The sequence below is a fragment of the Hippopotamus amphibius genome, chromosome 16 (assembly GCF_030028045.1).
Source record: "Hippopotamus amphibius kiboko isolate mHipAmp2 chromosome 16, mHipAmp2.hap2, whole genome shotgun sequence".
Taxonomy (NCBI): domain Eukaryota; kingdom Metazoa; phylum Chordata; class Mammalia; order Artiodactyla; family Hippopotamidae; genus Hippopotamus; species Hippopotamus amphibius.
In genome coordinates, this window is record NC_080201.1 from 19086241 (window position 1) to 19102653 (window position 16413).

A 16413-nucleotide genomic window follows, 5' to 3' on the forward strand; every position below is an offset into this window, starting at 1 on the left:
AGAAAGCCTCCCCGTTCTCCGCGCGCTCTCGAAGTGGGTGAGGGGCTCGCGAGCTCGGGTTTTCCCCGGACCAGCCAGTGAACTAACGGGACCATGATCACGCCCTCTGAGTGGCTGGCTGCAAGCTCGGCCACCGGCAGTGGTTGCCCCCCTTCGCGTCCGGAGACTACTACTGGCTCCACCCCCTTCCTCGGCCCCGCCTCTGCCTGGCTCCGCCCCTCGTCCTCGGCGTCCGGCCGGGTCCCGCCCAGACAGCAAGCTAGCTGAGAAGACGCCGCGGCGCGGCGGGGACCCGCCCGGAGGCGCACGGAGCGAGCCAGTGGCAGAGCCATGGCCGGCGAGGAAGACCGCGGGGACGGAGAGCCGGTATCAGTGGTGACCGTGCGGGTGCAGTACCTAGAGGACACCGACCCTTTCGCATGTGCCAACTTCCCGGAGCCGCGCCGGGCCCCCACCTGCAGCCTGGACGGGGCGCTGCCCCTGGGCGCGCAGGTACCCGCGCTGCACCGCCTGCTGGGGGCTCCGCTCAAGGTGAGGGGAGCCGGAGAAAGGCTGGGGGCGACTGAAGGTTCAGGGTCGGCGCCATGAAAGCCTTTGGGAGCCTCTCGAGGAGAGGCTGGAGCGTGTACGCCCCTCCGGGAAGTTGTGGGTTGGGGACCCAAGGTACACATTGCCTGGCTTGTGGGGAACGCCTCTCAAGTTGAGGGAAGCTGAAGAAGGGAGATGGGAGCTTGTACTCTGCGGCCCCCAGGCTGCCCCTCGAAATGAGGCCCACCTGGGGAGGCGCTCCGGGTCCGCTCGTTGCCAGTCTGCCTGGTTAACTCCTCTGGATAGGGCGATGTGGGCGTTTGGGTGGTAGCGGACCTAGGAGACGGAGCTGGGGATGGACCAGCTTTCACCTGCTTCAGGTGAGGTGGGGGCGGGACCACGAGGAGGGGCGGACCCGGGGCGGGCCACTGGAGGTGTCTGGAGGCTGGATTGGGTCCTGCCGGATTGAGTGTTGTCCCTGCCGGGTGAGGCCCGGCTTGGGAGTGCGGGGGGAGAAGAGACTTCACGGGGTGAGGGGAGTTCCCGGGGAGCGGCCTGGCCCGGGACACCCCGAGCGCGGGAGGCTGCACTGGTGGAAGAGCCCTTTGAGTCACCGCCCCCACCATCTCGTACAGCCGCCGCCGCCGGCCGGGGGCTGGAAGGGAGGGAGCGGGCGGAGCTAATTTTAAACCTCTGGCCTGCCCTCGTTTGCCTGCACCCTAGAGCCGACTCGTGCACAGTGCCGGGGGAGGCCCTTTTACAGATGGCCCGCCCTACCTCCCCTCATACTCACCGCGCTCAGCCCCCAGCAGGCAGCCCTTTCCGGCGCACTCGGCTTCCGGGCCAGAATTCTGGGAGGCACACAGCCACCTCCCGGGGTGCCCCCCAGCCAGTCCGCACCAAGTGATGAGGAAGAGAAAAGAAAGTTGGTGGAGGTGCCCTCCCCTGCTCCCAGGCTTAGCTGGCCTCTGAGTTGCGCAAACTTGCCCCCCGGGCCTGGGGTCTCCCCTGGAATGTGCCCCAGGCGCCAGGCTCCCAGCTTGCATTCCTAGCGCTGCGGGCCTGCCCCGCCTCCGAGCGCGGGCGGGAGAAGAGCTGAGACTACTGGCCCGAGGAGTGGCGCGTGTCGGAGCAGAGCACAGGCTTCAAGCACAGGGATTGAAGATTGCAGCACATTGCCCTCTCCAGAGTTGTGATGCGACCCCTCCTCGTCCTGTCCTGTTCAAAGGAGCAAACTGAAGTGGAACTAAAAGAAGCCTCCAGCCAGAGGCCACCTCCCATTCATAATGGACTCTGGGGAGAGAGGGGTGCTGAACTGAGGCCAGGTTCCTGCCTCCAGGCTCCTGGAACTCCTAGTACTGAAATAAGCCTGGAGCGCTACAGAGAACATAGTATTCCTCTCGGCCCGCCCCAACCCCCCTCCACCCCAGGACAGAACTTAGCTCTAACACCCCTCCTCCCAATTAGGGGCAAGTTTGGGAGATCAGCTACAGGAAAAAGGCTCAAAATTATCCCTTACCTCCCCCCCTCATTTAGGGACCCATCACCACCACCCCCTCACCAGGGGCTCTGCCCTCTGCTTCCTAGCTGAGAGCTGGGGTAATGTGTTAAGTAACCCCCCCAACTCGGTCCTTCCTGGCCTCCCCGCTTCCAGGATTTCCCACCTGGTGTACCTGTGGACTGCCACATATCCCCCACAGGCAGGAGCCTGGGGGCTGGCACACTGGGTTCCCCCTGTGCCTGCAGCCAGGACTCCCTGGGGCTGGCAGCTCTGCCAGGAATGGTCAGATGCACTGTGATGTGCTCATCCCAAATATAAACTGTGACCACAGCCCCAGAATAGAAGGCCAGAGGAAGAAGGGCTGAGAATAGGGTAGGGGCAGGGACATCAGAGAGCTGAGGGAGGGGGAGCAGGGCTCCTCCTTGTAGGGAATGGCAACAGCTGGTCCCTCCCCTAGTCCTATAAGCGGGTGCCCCAGGGGCACAGATATGACTCAGGCCTGCTCCACAGCCCTCTAGAGGGGAGAGATGGCCCAAAAACCTAGGCATCCCCATCCCAGGCTGTAGAGCAGAAACAAGAAGGAAGGGTTCTCTACTCACTGTTTCATCCTCTGCACGATTATCCAGCCGGAGAACAGTTCATAGCCAAATGACCTCTGCCCTCCCACTCTGGGCACTGACCCCCATCCCCCATCATCCCTGCAGACCCTACCCCTTCCCTGGGGATGTACATAGGCTCCCCCTACTTTCTCTCTGTGGCTCCACCCACACACACCCCATTGGGCTGTGGCTAGCCTGTAGAGTTCCCCTGGGGGCTTCCTTTTTAAATATTTCAGAGCTTTCAGGTCTGAGAAGGTCTTGCTCATTTCCTCCCAGTCTAGGAGGAAGCTCCTGGCCACAGCCTGACTCATCTCCTGGCCCTGGGGGTGGGATGGGGGAGTGCCCTGGCAGGGCTTTGGGTCATGTGTGGTGTCCCCAGGGGAACTCAGGAGTATCTGTCTCCTCTCTATGCCAGAGCCCAGGGACCTGTTCCTGCCTCGGGAGAACCTGGCCCTCTGGCCCTGCCTCAGCTCTTTACCCAGAGCTGCCCAGTTCCATCCTCCCTGCTATCCTCTGCACTTCTGGGCCTGCCTCACAAGCCCCTCCCTGATATCCAAAGGACCTATCACATCTGGGATAGCACAAACTTCTTTCTCCCTGGGCTCTGGACAGAGGGACCAGGGTACAGCTCTGACCCTGATGCAAAGGCCAGATGAGCCCCCTGTTCCTAGCAGCAGAGATAGCCCTAGAAATCTGTTCATTATTAGCAACTTTGTTTCCCCAGCTGTGGCTAAAGATTAGAGTGGAACAGGGATGGTACTTGTTTCCTGACCTTGCCCCTCCCTACTCCAGCCTCACTACCCCTCAGGAGCAGTTGTGCCAAAGGGGCTAAAGTGTGAACCTGACCTTCTGGGACAGGGACCAGCTGGAGGGGGTCCCAGAGGATTCTTAAGGGTAAGGTGGGGTGCTCTGATGATGAACTGAACCCTTTTTTGTTGAGGAGGTCTCTTTGGGAAACTATAGAAGATTGTGATGTGGGCATGAGTCATGGTCTCCTCCCAGCTTTTCCTGGGGTTGGCATGTCCAATTTGCTGTTCATGCTGGGCTGCAGCCTGGTGAGGAACCCCATGACCTTGGTCCTGGCAGAAGTAGGCACTGTTACCTCAGTGTGTATGATATGTGTGTGTTCATTTATGTTCCCTTGCTGGAACTGGGAGGACCAGTTTGGGGTATTTGCACAGTTCAGAAAGCTGAGGGGCAGTCTCCAGCCCTGACTCCACCTCCCCTCCACAGTTTCCTGGAGTGCTTCCAAAGTCCATCAGTCCAAGATCTAGGTCAATTAGCCCTGGTTCCATTCCTGGCTGTGCAGCCTGGGGCAAATTCACAGAATTTCTGAGCCTTGGTTTCCTCACCTGTAAAAGGATTATCAGGAGAATCAAAGGAACCAGGCAGCCCAGTGTGTCATACCAAGGAAGCCTAACAAATGTAGGCTTCCCTCCTCAAGACCCATTCATGCCATCTCATTCAGGAAGCCAAGGTCCAGTTGGAGACCCAAAATAAAAGGGAAAGAGGGTCATCAGAACACACGGTCTTACATGTTTAGGAAAGGAGAAGAAAACGGTAGTTAAATTATTTCCTAAAATAAGAGTCCTTCAGCATGCAGTTGTGCACTTTTCCCCATCTGCCTTGCCCCTGGCCTTCTCACTTGATATACTGTTATGAAAAATACTGTGGAGTAGACACCCCAATATTTAGACACCCCAAGCTTAGTGGGCCCCTAAGCTTGGCTCTGCCTGTAAAACCATATGTAACAAGTTGGTTTGGGCTGCCAGAAAAGCCTAGCCCAAGGAATCAAGAGAAAAGTGGGCTGGGGCAAGATAGGGGTAGGAGATTAAGAGGTACAAGCTACTATATATAAAATAAATAAGCTACAAGGACATGTACAGCACAGGGAATACAGCCAATATTTTTTTTTCCTTTTTTTTTTTTTTAGGAGGAACGAAGCGGTGCACGTGGGGACACCAAAGCCCCACTACCGACCCCAACCTCCAGCCAATATTTTATAATAACTTTAAGCGGAATATAATCCTTTATTTTCTTTTTTTTAATAAATTAATTAATTAATTAATTTAATTTTATTGGCTGTGTTGGGTCTTCGTTGCTGCACACGGGCTTTCTCTGGTTGCAGCGAGTGGGGGCTACTCTTCATTTTGGTGCGTGGGCTTCTCATTGTGGTGGCCTCTCTTGTTGCAGAGCACAGGCTCTAGGCGCGTGGGCTTCAGTAGTTGCAGCACATGGGCTCAATAGTTGTGGTTCATGGGCTCTAGAGTGCAGGCTCAGCAGTTGTGGTGCACGGGCTTGGTTGCTCCGCAGCATGTGGGATCTTCCTGGGGCAGGGATTGAACCCGTGTCCCCTGCATTGGCAGGCAGATTCTTACCCACTGCGCCACCTAGGAAGTCCAATCCTTTATTTTCTTATATTTTATTTTCTGCCACATGGCTTGTGAGATCCTAGTTCCGTAACAACCAGGGGTTGAACCTGGCCCCAGGCAGTGAAAGTGCAGAATCCTAACCACTGGGCAGCCAGGGAATGCCCAAGTATAATCTTTAAAAATTGGGGATCACTATGTTGTACACCTGAAACTTATACAATATTGTAAATCAACTATACCGCAATAAAAAACAAACAAGTAGAGAAAAGTGGGATCAAGGCTGAAGCGAGGGGCTGAGCCTGGGAAGAATGAGGGAGGGACTCCACCCCAAGACAGACATCAGAGAAGCGAGGAAGACAAGAGCCAGGAGGGAGCCCAAGATGTGGGCCTACACTGGCCCTGTGCTGACCCCAAGCACTGTCAGCAGGGACCAGGGTTTGGGCTCACTCCAGCCTGGCCCAGCCCCAGGGTGTGAGATACAAGACCCAGAGGTTTGGCGCTCAGAAGGGTGACCCCAGGAAGGGGCCAGGGGTGTGAGGGACAAGCAGCACCCAGCTGGCAGGAAGTCTCTGCTCCTTGCAGCTTGCCTAACCCTGCTTCCCCCTCCATCTCTACCCAGGACAGACAGCTTGGGTGGGGGACATCGTCCTGGAGGCTTCAGGCTGGCTGTCACCTCTGTACCTCCTCCCCAGACGTGGGGTCCTGGCAGGATAAGACAGGTGAAGTGGTCGGGAGCCAGTGCTCCCACCACAGAGGGAAAGGGGCTCATCTGAGGAGGCTGGGAGGTGGGGAGCATTCAGTCTTCAGGACCCTGCCCCACATGGATGCAGGTACCCCGGTATTCTGGAAGGAAAAGTTTTCAATTAGCAATAATCGTACCTCGAATAAACCTCATTGGCCACGATACTGCCCCTGGGCAAAGCTGGTATTCTGGAAGGAGAGGGCCATTCTCAGCTCACTTGGAATTAGAGCCTGCAAGTGTGCATGTAGGAGGAGAAGAGAGCTTGCTGGGCCTGAGCTCTCCGTGGGTGTGCTTCTCACTCATGCGTGCCCAGTAGCGTATATATACCCTTCCTGACCGTATACTTGGGTGTCCGCCGCTACCAGGTGTAATCTGCTCACCCCACAGCATTTCTCTTTACAGCACTCCACCCTCCCCTTTCTTAGCACGCGTGGCAGTTGTGCTTCTGCATTTATTTGTGGCCTTTTTCTGAGTCAGACCTGCCTGCCTCCCCAACGGGGCTGGAAGACAGGGAAGGCAGAGGCAGTATCTTGTTCCCTGCTATATCCTCAGCTATATCCTCAAAACCAGCCTGGTTCGAGAATATTTGAACAAATGAGCTATTCTATATGTGTGTGATTTGGGGGATCTCTGAGGAGGGTTGTGGCTTTGGGGGAAATATGTTTCTCTAGGGTCCCAGAGTCCTCCAGTCCAAGGTGGAAGGAGATGTAGCTGAGCCTGGCTGGGGGTGGGGTGGGTTGGCTGCTGAGTCACCATGTGGGGAGAGGGATCAGGAGGAATGTGGGGCTGCCCTCAGCTGAGCTGGCTCTGGACAAAGTACCCCGGCCCGGGGGCCTTGCCGCCCCATCTCAGGGCCCATTCCCAGCAGGCCCTGGAGGGGATGACTCTGCTCCCAGGGAGGGAAGAGAGGCCAGGCCCGCCCAAGGCGCCCAGGGGAGGGCAGGCAGCCAAGCAGGAAGTGGGACAGAGAACAGGCTGGAGTGTTTGTCCTATGTCCCGTGTCCCACGCAGGAGCCCAGGGGGTGGGAGGGAGTGGGGGGTGGGGGTGTCACCCAAGGGCCTTACAGGCTGAGCTGCCAGGAAGGAGCCGGGTCAGGCTCTCAGGCATGAGCAGGGGTACTCAGCAGACACAGGGTAGGGGCAGGAGCTGGACTCCCTTAACCCCAGGGGACCAAGGGCAGCTGGAAATCCTTGGGCTGGGCCCAGAGCAGGGCAGGGCTGCAGAACGGCAGGGCGGCAGAACGGCAGGACGAATATTGGGGTTGACTTTCCCAGTAAGATGGAGACCAGAAGACACTCTGCCTTTCCAGAGGTGGGCTCTCCCTGGGCCTCTCAAGGAGGGGACCACTCAAGGGGACTTTGCTGAGCCCTGCACACTGGCACTGTGCTATATGGAGGAGGTATCAGGGAGAGGCACGGTGCTGCCCTCAGACTCTGCAGTCACCTCTCTAGGCTCCTCTACAGGCACTTCTCAAGGGGCCAAGCATCATGCCTGGAGGTGGTGATGGTGGTGGCGATGGTGGGGCCAGGCTCGGGGGTGGGAGACGTGGGCAAGGGACTCACGGATGGAGCGTGTGACTTCTTGTTACAAAGCAGGTTGCAGGGGCCCACTGTAGGCTGACTGAGTCAGACCCTAAAATCTGGTGTTTAATAGGCCTCTTGGAGGCCTCTGAGGTCCAGCTAGGACCATGGTGACTGTAGCCCACTTGGGGGTAGGGCAAAGACCCTCAGGCACGGAGGGACTGGGAGCCCTTCTCCTCACTGTCTTAACTCGGGGAGACACACATCCTCCTCTCAGCTGGGTTTGCACCTCCCAGCATTCTTAGCACTTTCTCCCTGGACTTGAAGCTTTGTGCCTACAATTTATCAACCCACAGATCTGCGGACTTCCTCGAAGGCAGGAACTTCCTCCTATCTTCTCTCCATTCTCCTTCCTCATTCACGTTCAGTAGCTCAACAGCCATTTAGGGAGTACTTCCTGTGTGCCAAGTGCTGTGCTAGGCTCTGCAGATATCACATGGACAAGACGGAAGTGGTGCCTGAACCCAGAGAACACATGGTTAGCAGGGAAGGAGACTAGTGTGTAGGATGTGATAATGCTGTGTGGAAGGCCGCAGAGGAGGGTACGCACAAGAGCTGGAAGGATTTGCATAGCATTGGCTAGAGGAGTCCAGGAAGGCTTTCCAAAAAAAGCATTATCTGGGAATTCCCTGGCGGTCCAGTGATTAGGACTCCGTGGTCTCACTGCCCAGGACGCGAGTTCAATTCCTGGTCGGGGAACTAGGATCCCACAAACCATGTGGCACGGCCAAAAAAAAAAAGAAAGCATTATCTAATCTGAAACCTAAAGAGTGGGTAGGTGTGGCACGGCCAAAAAAAAAAAAGAAAGCATTATCTAATCTGAAACCTAAAGAGTGGGTAGGTGTGAGCCAGGAGAAGGCTCTTTGAGCTACGTGAGCTTTGCACTAGTAGGCCCATGAGAAATGACTGCTGAAGGAATGCACGGCTGCACGGCAGCCCCTTGTGGTGTGCCTCTGCCAGCTCCCTGAGGTAGGAGGTCATGGGGTCTCCATACATACTCCTGCCACTTTTTCTTCAGCCCTGACAGCTGTCCCCTTTGCCCCCAGCTAGAGGACTGTGCCCTGCAAGTGTCTCCATCTGGATACTACCTGGACCCTGAGCTGTCCCTGGAAGAGCAGCGGGAGATGCTGGAAGGCTTCTTTGAAGAGATCAGGTCAGAGCTGATGGGGCCAGGAAGCCTAGGCTGGCTCCCACCCTTGCCCCCCTGCTGGAGGGGCTGGCTCAGGTGTCAGCAGCCAAGACGCTTGATCTCTAGGCAGGGCTGTGGGTCTCCTCCTGCCACCCCAGGGAACTGTGCCAGGGGAATCCCAAGACCTGGCCAGTGTTACCTGCTGCCTGGGATGGGAATGGGGGCTCTCCCACATACCTGAGATGCCTGTGTTCTTCAAACCCTCCTATCTGGACAACCCTTTGGCTTGGAGAAACAGCTGGGGAGGAAGGAGCTGTGGCCAGGGTTTGGCTGCCTTGGCATGGGTGGAGGGACCCTGAGGAATGGGCTGGGAGCTGCTGACTGGGCTACTTGATTCCAGCAAAGGGCGGAAGCCTACTCTGATCCTGCGGACCCAGCTCTCTGTGAGAGTCAGTGCCATCTTAGGTGAGTGTGTGAGGATATCAGCGTCCAGCAACCACCCCCCGCACACCCCCCCAGTTGGCTCAGTTTCTTTCAGGCCTGTGCTGGACAGTGGACGGAGCAGATGGGAGACAGGATGTGTGACTCCTCCCATTCCTATCCTGACCTCTTCTTCCAGGGCCAGGGCAGCTGCTAGACTGTGGTGGGGGTTGCCCAGAATCAGGAAGTAGAGGAGGCGGCGCGGGGTTCAAGAGTACTAGAAGATTCTTTGGTGGGGGGTTGTGGTTGTGTCCCAGTAGAAGAGGGTTGGGGAGTTGTGGTCTGGGTCCCCTCGAGGTTTCCATGCCCACCTGCCCCTTGCAGAAAAGCTGTATGGCTCCAGTGGCCCTGAGCTCCGCCGCTCCCTCTTCTCACTAAAGCAGATCTTCCAGGTGAGGCCCAGAGGTGGGCTAGGGGTGGGCATCCAGGCTGAGCCTCTCTCCACTAAACTCCCCCGTGGTGCCTCCAGGAGGACAAAGACCTGGTGCCGGAGTTCGTGCACTCGGAGGGGCTGAGTTGCCTAATCCGTGTGGGTGCTGCTGCTGACCACAACTACCAGAGCTACATCCTCCGAGGTCAGCCTCCCCCTCCCCCATGACCCCTGCCCTCAGTGACCCCTCACTGACCTCTTCTTGTCCCTGTGTCCCCAGCACTAGGCCAGCTGATGCTTTTTGTGGATGGGATGCTGGGGGTGGTGGCCCACAGTGAGACCGTGCAGTGGCTGTACACCCTGTGTGCCAGCCTGGTGAGTGGCCCTCCGCCCAGCCATGCACCCTTTTCCCACTGCCTCTGTCTGGGCCTCTGTTTCCTCTTTTGCAAAGCGGGCTGGAATGGAGTGGGTCTGTGGTCCCGCTAAGCCTCATAGGCACTTCAGCACCTGGGCCTAGAGATGGCTCTTTCTGCCTAGACTCTCCTCTCTGGGTCCAGCCCCAGGAGCCCTTCCCCTTCCCCACCAGGAGCCAGCGCAGGTCTGGCCCAAGCCCCACTCATGTGTGGTGACCCCTCCCCCCAGTCCCGCTTGGTGGTGAAGACAGCCCTGAAGCTGCTGCTGGTGTTTGTGGAATACTCTGAGAGCAACGCACCGCTGTTGATCCGTGCAGTCAACTCTGTGGCCAGCAGCACGGGTCAGAAACTGCCCCTCTCTCCTCTACTGCTCACAGCCCTCTCTCCTACTGGCTCCCACGTGACTGCTCCCCCTTCTGTGTGACAGGTGCTCTTCCATGGGCCAATCTGGTGTCCATCCTGGAGGAGAAGAATGGCACTGACCCCGAGCTGCTGGTGTACACTGTCACCCTCATCAACAAGGTGGGGTGGGGGGAGCAAGCGGGGAGTCGAGTGCCATTCTGGGCCCCTCGGGCTCTTGACTTCTGGCCCCCACCAGCTCTAGCCTTGCCCTCCTCTCCCCACCCTCCAGACTCTGGCAGCGCTCCCAGACCAGGACTCCTTCTACGACGTGACGGATGCACTGGAGCAGCAGGGCATGGAGGCACTGGTCCAGCGCCACCTGGGCACCTCGGGCACTGATGTGGACCTGCGCGCCCAGCTTATGCTCTATGAGGTGGGCTGGGCCGCCAGGGCCGCACTGTATGAGAGAAGGGGGGAGGGGAGGGGTCGCTCTTCTCCAGTGCCCCACCCCACCTACTTGGGCCTCAGCCGCTCCCCTGTGGGCTCAACTCTGCTAGAGCGCCCTGCGGTTGGAGGATGGAGACATTGAAGAGGCCGCCGCAGGTGGGCGGCGCACCACCCGCCGAAAGCCTTCCTCAGAGGAGGGTAAGAGGAGCCGCCGGTCTCTAGAAGTGCGCTCCCCGGAGCCTGGGTAAGAATGAACTGCCTTGGCGGATGGGGAGGGGTGGATCCGCCGGGAGGAGCCCTGCCTCCTGACAGGCCACACCTCCAGCTCCACAGGCCCCGCGTCACCTATCGTCTCCACCTCCTCCTCCGCCAGCCCTGCCCTGCCGACTGGCCCCACCTCCAGCCCTGTAGGCCCCGCCCCACCGACAGGCCCCGCCTCCAGCCCCGTGGGCCCTGCCTCCAGCCTCCATACCACCTTGAGCCTCTTTCCTACCATCTCCGTGGCGCCCTCACCCGACAGCTCCTGCGAGAGGAGCATCTACAAGTAAGTAGGTAGACAGAGGCTGGTCCCGGGAGTCTTTTCTCCAACTGTCCCTCCACTCTGCGCCCCTCCGCCTCCTCTGCCCAAACTTCTCTGCCCAAACGCGTGCTTTCTCTTTCTTTCCAGACTTCACCAAACTGCTCCTGTTTGGTAAGTGACTGCTGGGGGTGTGGTTCAGCTCTGACTGGACCTCCTCCTCCTGTGGCTTCTCTTCTCTGACATTCCACCTGTTTTGTCAATGTCATCTGTCTCTCTGCTCCTTTCTGTCTTTCTCTGTCACTGTCTCTACTGTTTTGCTCTGTCTTTGTCTTTTACTGCACCCTGTCCTGCGTCATGTCAGTCTCTCCTCTCTACTTCCGGTTTCCTCACATCACGCCTCCCCCACTCCCCTCTTCCAACTGTGGCTGGGAACGAACCCCTGATACCACTGCCCAGCTCTGTGTGGTGTGAGCAACTGCACTTTGGGATGGAGAAGGCACCACAATTACCATTTCTTCCTCTCGTCCCCCCCTACCCAGGGCCCCTGAGAGCCCATCTGTGCCCCACTTCCCTACTGGGCAGGCCAGGCTGGAGTAAGTACAGAGGCCAGCCTGCCAGGCCTGCCATGTGCTCAGGGCTTCAGCATTGCTTCCCCCAGCGGGGGTTCCACGTGCCTGATGCAGCCAGAGCCGAGGGACTCTCCCAGACTTATGAGTCGCCTGCTGTTCAAGGACTAGGCACTGGGAAACAGTTCACTGGGGTTACAGAGGTCCCTGTGCTTTAACAGTGACACCTTAACAGCTTTTACCAATGATGAGGATGTGGACTTCCAACCTGGAGCCCATTCTCCTGTCTTCAGCCCAGGCTTAGGGCTGGGAGGGGATCTAGGGTGCTGTGTGGGGTGGAGGTGGAGGAACAACCTCCGTCTACGGGAAGGACAGAGACTGAGTGCCAACAGAGGCTGGAGGGGCCAAAAAAGATATGGGATCACCTTTATTATTTCAACACAATCTGAGGGGCTGTCGTTTACCAGACCCTTTTCTGGGCAAAGACCATGGCTCTCAGAAGCTGCCAGACATGCCAAGGAAGGGACAGCCTGATGTGCCCGTTGGGACAGATATCCCCGCTCCCTGCTCTATGGGTCCTTGTCTAGAATCAGAACAGTGAACATGAACAGCAGCAAGACTGCAAGTTAGATGTTAAGTAGAACCTTCCCCTATATGTTGACCTGGGAATACTGGGTTGGTAGTGACCCTCCCCAGATGTGGAAGACTGAACAGGGGCTGGCCTTGGGGGCGCAGATCCTGGGTCTGCTCAGCGCATGGACTGCTCCCTGTGTGTCTGTGTGTGCCTGCAATTAGGGGCAGTGCCCAGGGGCCCAGCAAGGCATGTGCACCACCATGGGCTGGGGTATATCAGACACCCTCACTGACAAGTCCCTCCCCTCAGAGCCCGCTTCCTGGAGAATGTAGCAGCAGCAGAAACAGAAAAGCAGGCTGTGCTGGCCCAGGGCCGGGCAGAGACGTTGGCTGGAGCCACGCCTGATGATGTCGATGGGCACCCAGGTGAGTAGGTGGGTGGGCAGAACCCACCCATGTTGCCCTGTTGCTCCAAGGAGGACATGACGCTGACAGCTGCTTCTCTTTTTCTAGTCACCCGAGAATTACAGGGCTCTCCAGAACCAGCCCCTGCACCCAGAACACCCCAGAGCGCTGCCCCCAGAATCCTACACCATACTCAGCAGAACCTTGAGCCAGAGCCCAAGGAGCCATTGGCCCCACCAAGCCCCAAGGCTGAGCCCATCCGGGAGCTCCCTACCCGTGTACCCAGGCTCTGCATTGGGGACCTGGACTTCTCAGATCTGGGGGAGGATGAAGACCAGGACATGCTGAACATGGAGTCTGTGGAGGCGGGGAAAGGGGTCCCACCCCCACCACCCCCACTCTCTGGAAGCCTCCTGCCTCCTCCACCCCCACCTCTCCCACCCATCAAAAGCCCCCTCCCACCACCACCACCCCCAGCTGCCCCTCTTCTCCACTCAGTGCCTGATGGCCTAGCCCTCCCCACCAAGAGGAAGACAGTAAAACTCTTCTGGCGGGAGCTAAAGCTGGCTGGGGTCCATGGAGGCTCTGACAGCCGCTTTGGACCCTGCCCCACACTGTGGGCCTCACTAGAGCCTGTCTCGGTGGATACAGCCCGGCTAGAACACCTGTTCGAGTCCCGTGCCAAAGACGTGCTGCCTTCCAAGGTAAATGCACCCTTGTCTGCAAGGTAACCCTAGCGGAGAGGGGAGGAAACCAGAGCTCAAGGGTCTGAACTGCTGTGGCTGCCGCTCATTTCCCACATGGGGAAACCGAGACAAAGAAAGGAGTAGGGACTTGTCTGAGGTCCTTCAGTAAGGGTTCAGCTCAACCCTAACTAGCATCTAAGCCCATCTCAAGGCCTTACACATCCCAGATCCCTGGTTGTGGGGTAACCCCACCATTTGGCCATTGAGAGTGGGGCCTTGGTGTGCCCTCTTAGACTGTTGCCTCATACCCTTTCCCAATCTTATACTGCCCTTCCCCCAATTTCAAAGAAAGCTGGTGAAGGCCGCCGCACAATGACCACAGTGCTGGACCCCAAGCGCAGCAACGCCATCAACATCGGCCTGACTACACTGCCCCCCGTGCACGTCATTAAGGCTGCCCTGCTCAACTTCGATGAGTTTGCTGTCAGCAAGGATGGCATTGAGGTAGGGAAACACAGCAAGGGGTGTCGGAAGTCTGGCCCTCTCCTTTGGTCAGTGGGCATTTCCTGTCCCTCCAATGGTGGGCATGGGCTTGGCATTTCTGCAGAGCAGTCCCCAGACTCTTGGGCTGCTCCAGATGACCTAGGGAGGAGTCAAGACCAACAGCTGAGGCCTCAGGCCAGCACTGAGGGGCCTATGTGGGGCGGTGGGTGCATCCTCAGAAGCTACTGACCATGATGCCCACGGAGGAAGAGCGGCAGAAGATCGAGGAGGCCCAGCTGGCCAATCCTGACATACCCCTGGGCCCAGCTGAGAACTTCCTTATGACTCTCGCTTCCATCGGGGGCCTGGCTGCCCGCCTACAACTCTGGGCTTTCAAGCTGGATTATGACAGCATGGAGCGGGTACCTGGGTCATGGGATGGGACAGGCAGTAGGGACAGGTGAGCATGAGACCATGAAGTCTGAGTGCCTGGTCTCCCACACCAGGAAATTGCAGAGCCACTGTTTGACCTGAAAGTCGGCATGGAACAGCTGGTGCAAAATGCCACCTTCCGCTGCATCCTGGCCACCCTGCTGGCTGTGGGCAACTTCCTCAACGGCTCCCAGGTGAGTTGAGAGCACATGAGGGCGGGGGCCACGGCTCTGGAGCCAACCAGGCCCAGGCTTAGATGGGGTCCTTTCAGAGCAGCGGCTTTGAGCTGAGCTACCTGGAGAAGGTGTCAGAGGTGAAGGACACAGTGCGCCGACAGTCACTGCTGCACCATCTCTGCTGCCTGGTGCTCCAGACCCGGCCTGACTCCTCTGACCTCTACTCAGAAATTCCTGCCCTGACCCGCTGTGCCAAGGTCAGCACCTGCCAGAAGCTTGACTAAGACTGGCCATGGCACGAGGGAGCACTGCTTCTCTCCCTCTCCCTAAGTGGGCTGCCGTGCCAGGGCTTGCTCGGCTACGGGCGTGCGCGTGGGCTGTGTCCTCTGCCAGAAACATTCTTTCTCTATTGGCATGGCGACACCTCCTCTGTCTTTGGGTCTGTTTAGCTGCCACTTATCCCAAGAAGGCTTCTCTGCACTCACTGCACGAGATGGACTTGTCTGTCTCGTGCACTAGACCGAGCTTTTGGAGGGCAGGGGCTGGATCTCGGCTGTGTCCTCAGGGCCCAGGCTGGCCAGCCCAGCACAGAGGCAGTCTCAGGTGGTCTCTCTGTAGGGGGACAGCATGTGTGCCCGCTGCTTTTCCAGGTGGACTTTGAGCAGCTGACTGAGAACCTGGGGCAGCTGGAGCGCCGGAGCCGGGCAGCCGAGGAGAGCCTGCGGAGCTTGTCCAAGCACGAGCTGGCTCCAGCCCTGCGTGCCCGCCTCACCCACTTCCTGGCCCACTGTACCCGCCGCGTTGCCACGCTGAGGGTTGTGCACCGCCGTGTCTGCAACAGGTGGGGGCATGGGCCAGAGAGAGGCGGGACCGCCGCCACCATCCCTCAGACCCCAAGCAGGACTCACCATCCCTCCCCACCCCAACCTGCCCAGGTTCCATGCCTTCCTGCTGTACCTGGGCTACACGGCAGAGGCCGCCCGTGAGCTGCGCATCACGCAGTTCTGCCACACGCTGCGCGAGTTCGCACTGGAGTACCGGACGTGCCGGGACCGGGTGCTGCAGCAGCAGCAGAAGCGGGCCACGTACCGTGAGCGCAACAAGACCCGGGGACGCATGATCACCGAGGTGGGTGTCCCTTCCTGGTCTTGACTGCCACCCCCATGGTTTTCTTCCTCTACTCCCAACTTACCCCTTTCCCCTCTCCAGACAGAGAAGTTCTCCAGTGTGGCTGGGGAAACTCCCAGCCACCCACCTATCCCAGTGGCTGTGAGCAGCGGGCCCGGAGAGGGTGACGCCGACAGTCACGCCAGCATGAAGAGTCTGCTGGCCAGCAAGCCCGAAGACACCACACCTGGCCGTCGCAGCAGAGGTGGGACCTGTGGCCGCTGGGGGCGGTGCGCTCTGGGGCCACCTTGGCCTGACCTCCCTATCTGGCTCCCTCAGGCATGGTCCAGAGCAGCTCCCCAGTCATGCCCACAGCAGTGGGGCCCTCCACTGTACCCCCAGAAGAACCTCCAGGTTCCAGTTTACCCAGTGACACTTCAGATGAGATCATGGACCTGCTGGTGCAGTCAGTGACCAAGAGCAGCCCTCGTGCCTTAGCTGCTCGGGAACGCAAGCGTTCCCGTGGCAACCGCAAGTCTTGTGAGTATGCCTCACACACCCACTGCCCACCTTAACCCCATCAACCCCCTCTAACCCTGTTCTGTCCTTGCAGTGAGACGGACGTTGAAGAGCGGGCTTGGAGAGGACCTGGTACAGGCACTAGGACTGAGCAAGGGTCCTGGCCTGGAAGTGTGAAGGTGCTGCCTCCAGGATACTTATCTAGGCCCCAGCCTGCAGTGCAGGAGACTACAGTGAGGAGGGACCAGAGCAGAATTCTGGGCCTCTTCTCAACTCTAGGGCCACTCTGTGCCCGTGGCCAGTGCCGTGAGCAGTATTAGCTGTGTGTGCCTGTGTGAGTGGGTGTGTGCCTGTGTGAGCTCCCTGGATGCATGGAGCATAATAAAGGTTTCCTAACAAATCCAAGAGCCTTTTTCTTCTTTCAAAGTACCTACCATGCTGG

The 16413-nt window shown here is 58.4% G+C and overlaps 1 protein-coding gene and 1 pseudogene across 2 annotated transcripts; one reads left to right on the forward strand and one right to left on the reverse strand.

Moving 5' to 3' along the window:
• The first annotated feature begins 270 nt into the window (after nucleotides 1-270).
• Nucleotides 271-16366, forward strand: FHOD1 (formin homology 2 domain containing 1). 2 transcript variants are annotated; one of them, XM_057710750.1, is made up of 24 exons: nucleotides 271-531; nucleotides 8370-8476; nucleotides 8853-8917; nucleotides 9257-9324; nucleotides 9402-9507; nucleotides 9583-9677; nucleotides 9945-10056; nucleotides 10143-10237; nucleotides 10347-10490; nucleotides 10615-10748; nucleotides 10830-11048; nucleotides 11172-11195; nucleotides 11564-11617; nucleotides 12474-12589; nucleotides 12677-13272; nucleotides 13603-13758; nucleotides 13977-14159; nucleotides 14244-14363; nucleotides 14441-14602; nucleotides 14996-15186; nucleotides 15281-15473; nucleotides 15555-15717; nucleotides 15792-15992; nucleotides 16066-16366. In XM_057710750.1, exons 1-24 carry the CDS (start codon nucleotides 331-333, stop codon nucleotides 16146-16148), a joined length of 3588 nt encoding a protein of 1195 aa, XP_057566733.1. In that variant the 5' UTR covers nucleotides 271-330; the 3' UTR covers nucleotides 16149-16366. The 2 variants fall into 2 exon arrangements, with proteins under 2 accessions (XP_057566733.1, XP_057566734.1); XM_057710751.1 differs by lacking the exons at nucleotides 11172-11195; nucleotides 11564-11617.
• On the reverse strand, nucleotides 5843-5924 carry LOC130839432 (U4 spliceosomal RNA; annotated as a pseudogene).
• Nucleotides 16367-16413: the final 47 nt, after the last annotated feature.

Excerpts from the sequence above, each read along its gene's own strand:
- FHOD1 (XM_057710750.1), top strand. The coding sequence starts at position 331 with ATGGCCGGCGAGGAAGACCGCGGGGACGGAGAGCCGGTATCAGTGGTG. Across the intron at positions 14,603-14,995 it reads CCCTGACCCGCTGTGCCAAG|GTGGACTTTGAGCAGCTGAC; the intron begins GTCAGCACCTGC and ends CTGCTTTTCCAG. Across the intron at positions 15,474-15,554 it reads GGGGACGCATGATCACCGAG|ACAGAGAAGTTCTCCAGTGT; the intron begins GTGGGTGTCCCT and ends TCCCCTCTCCAG.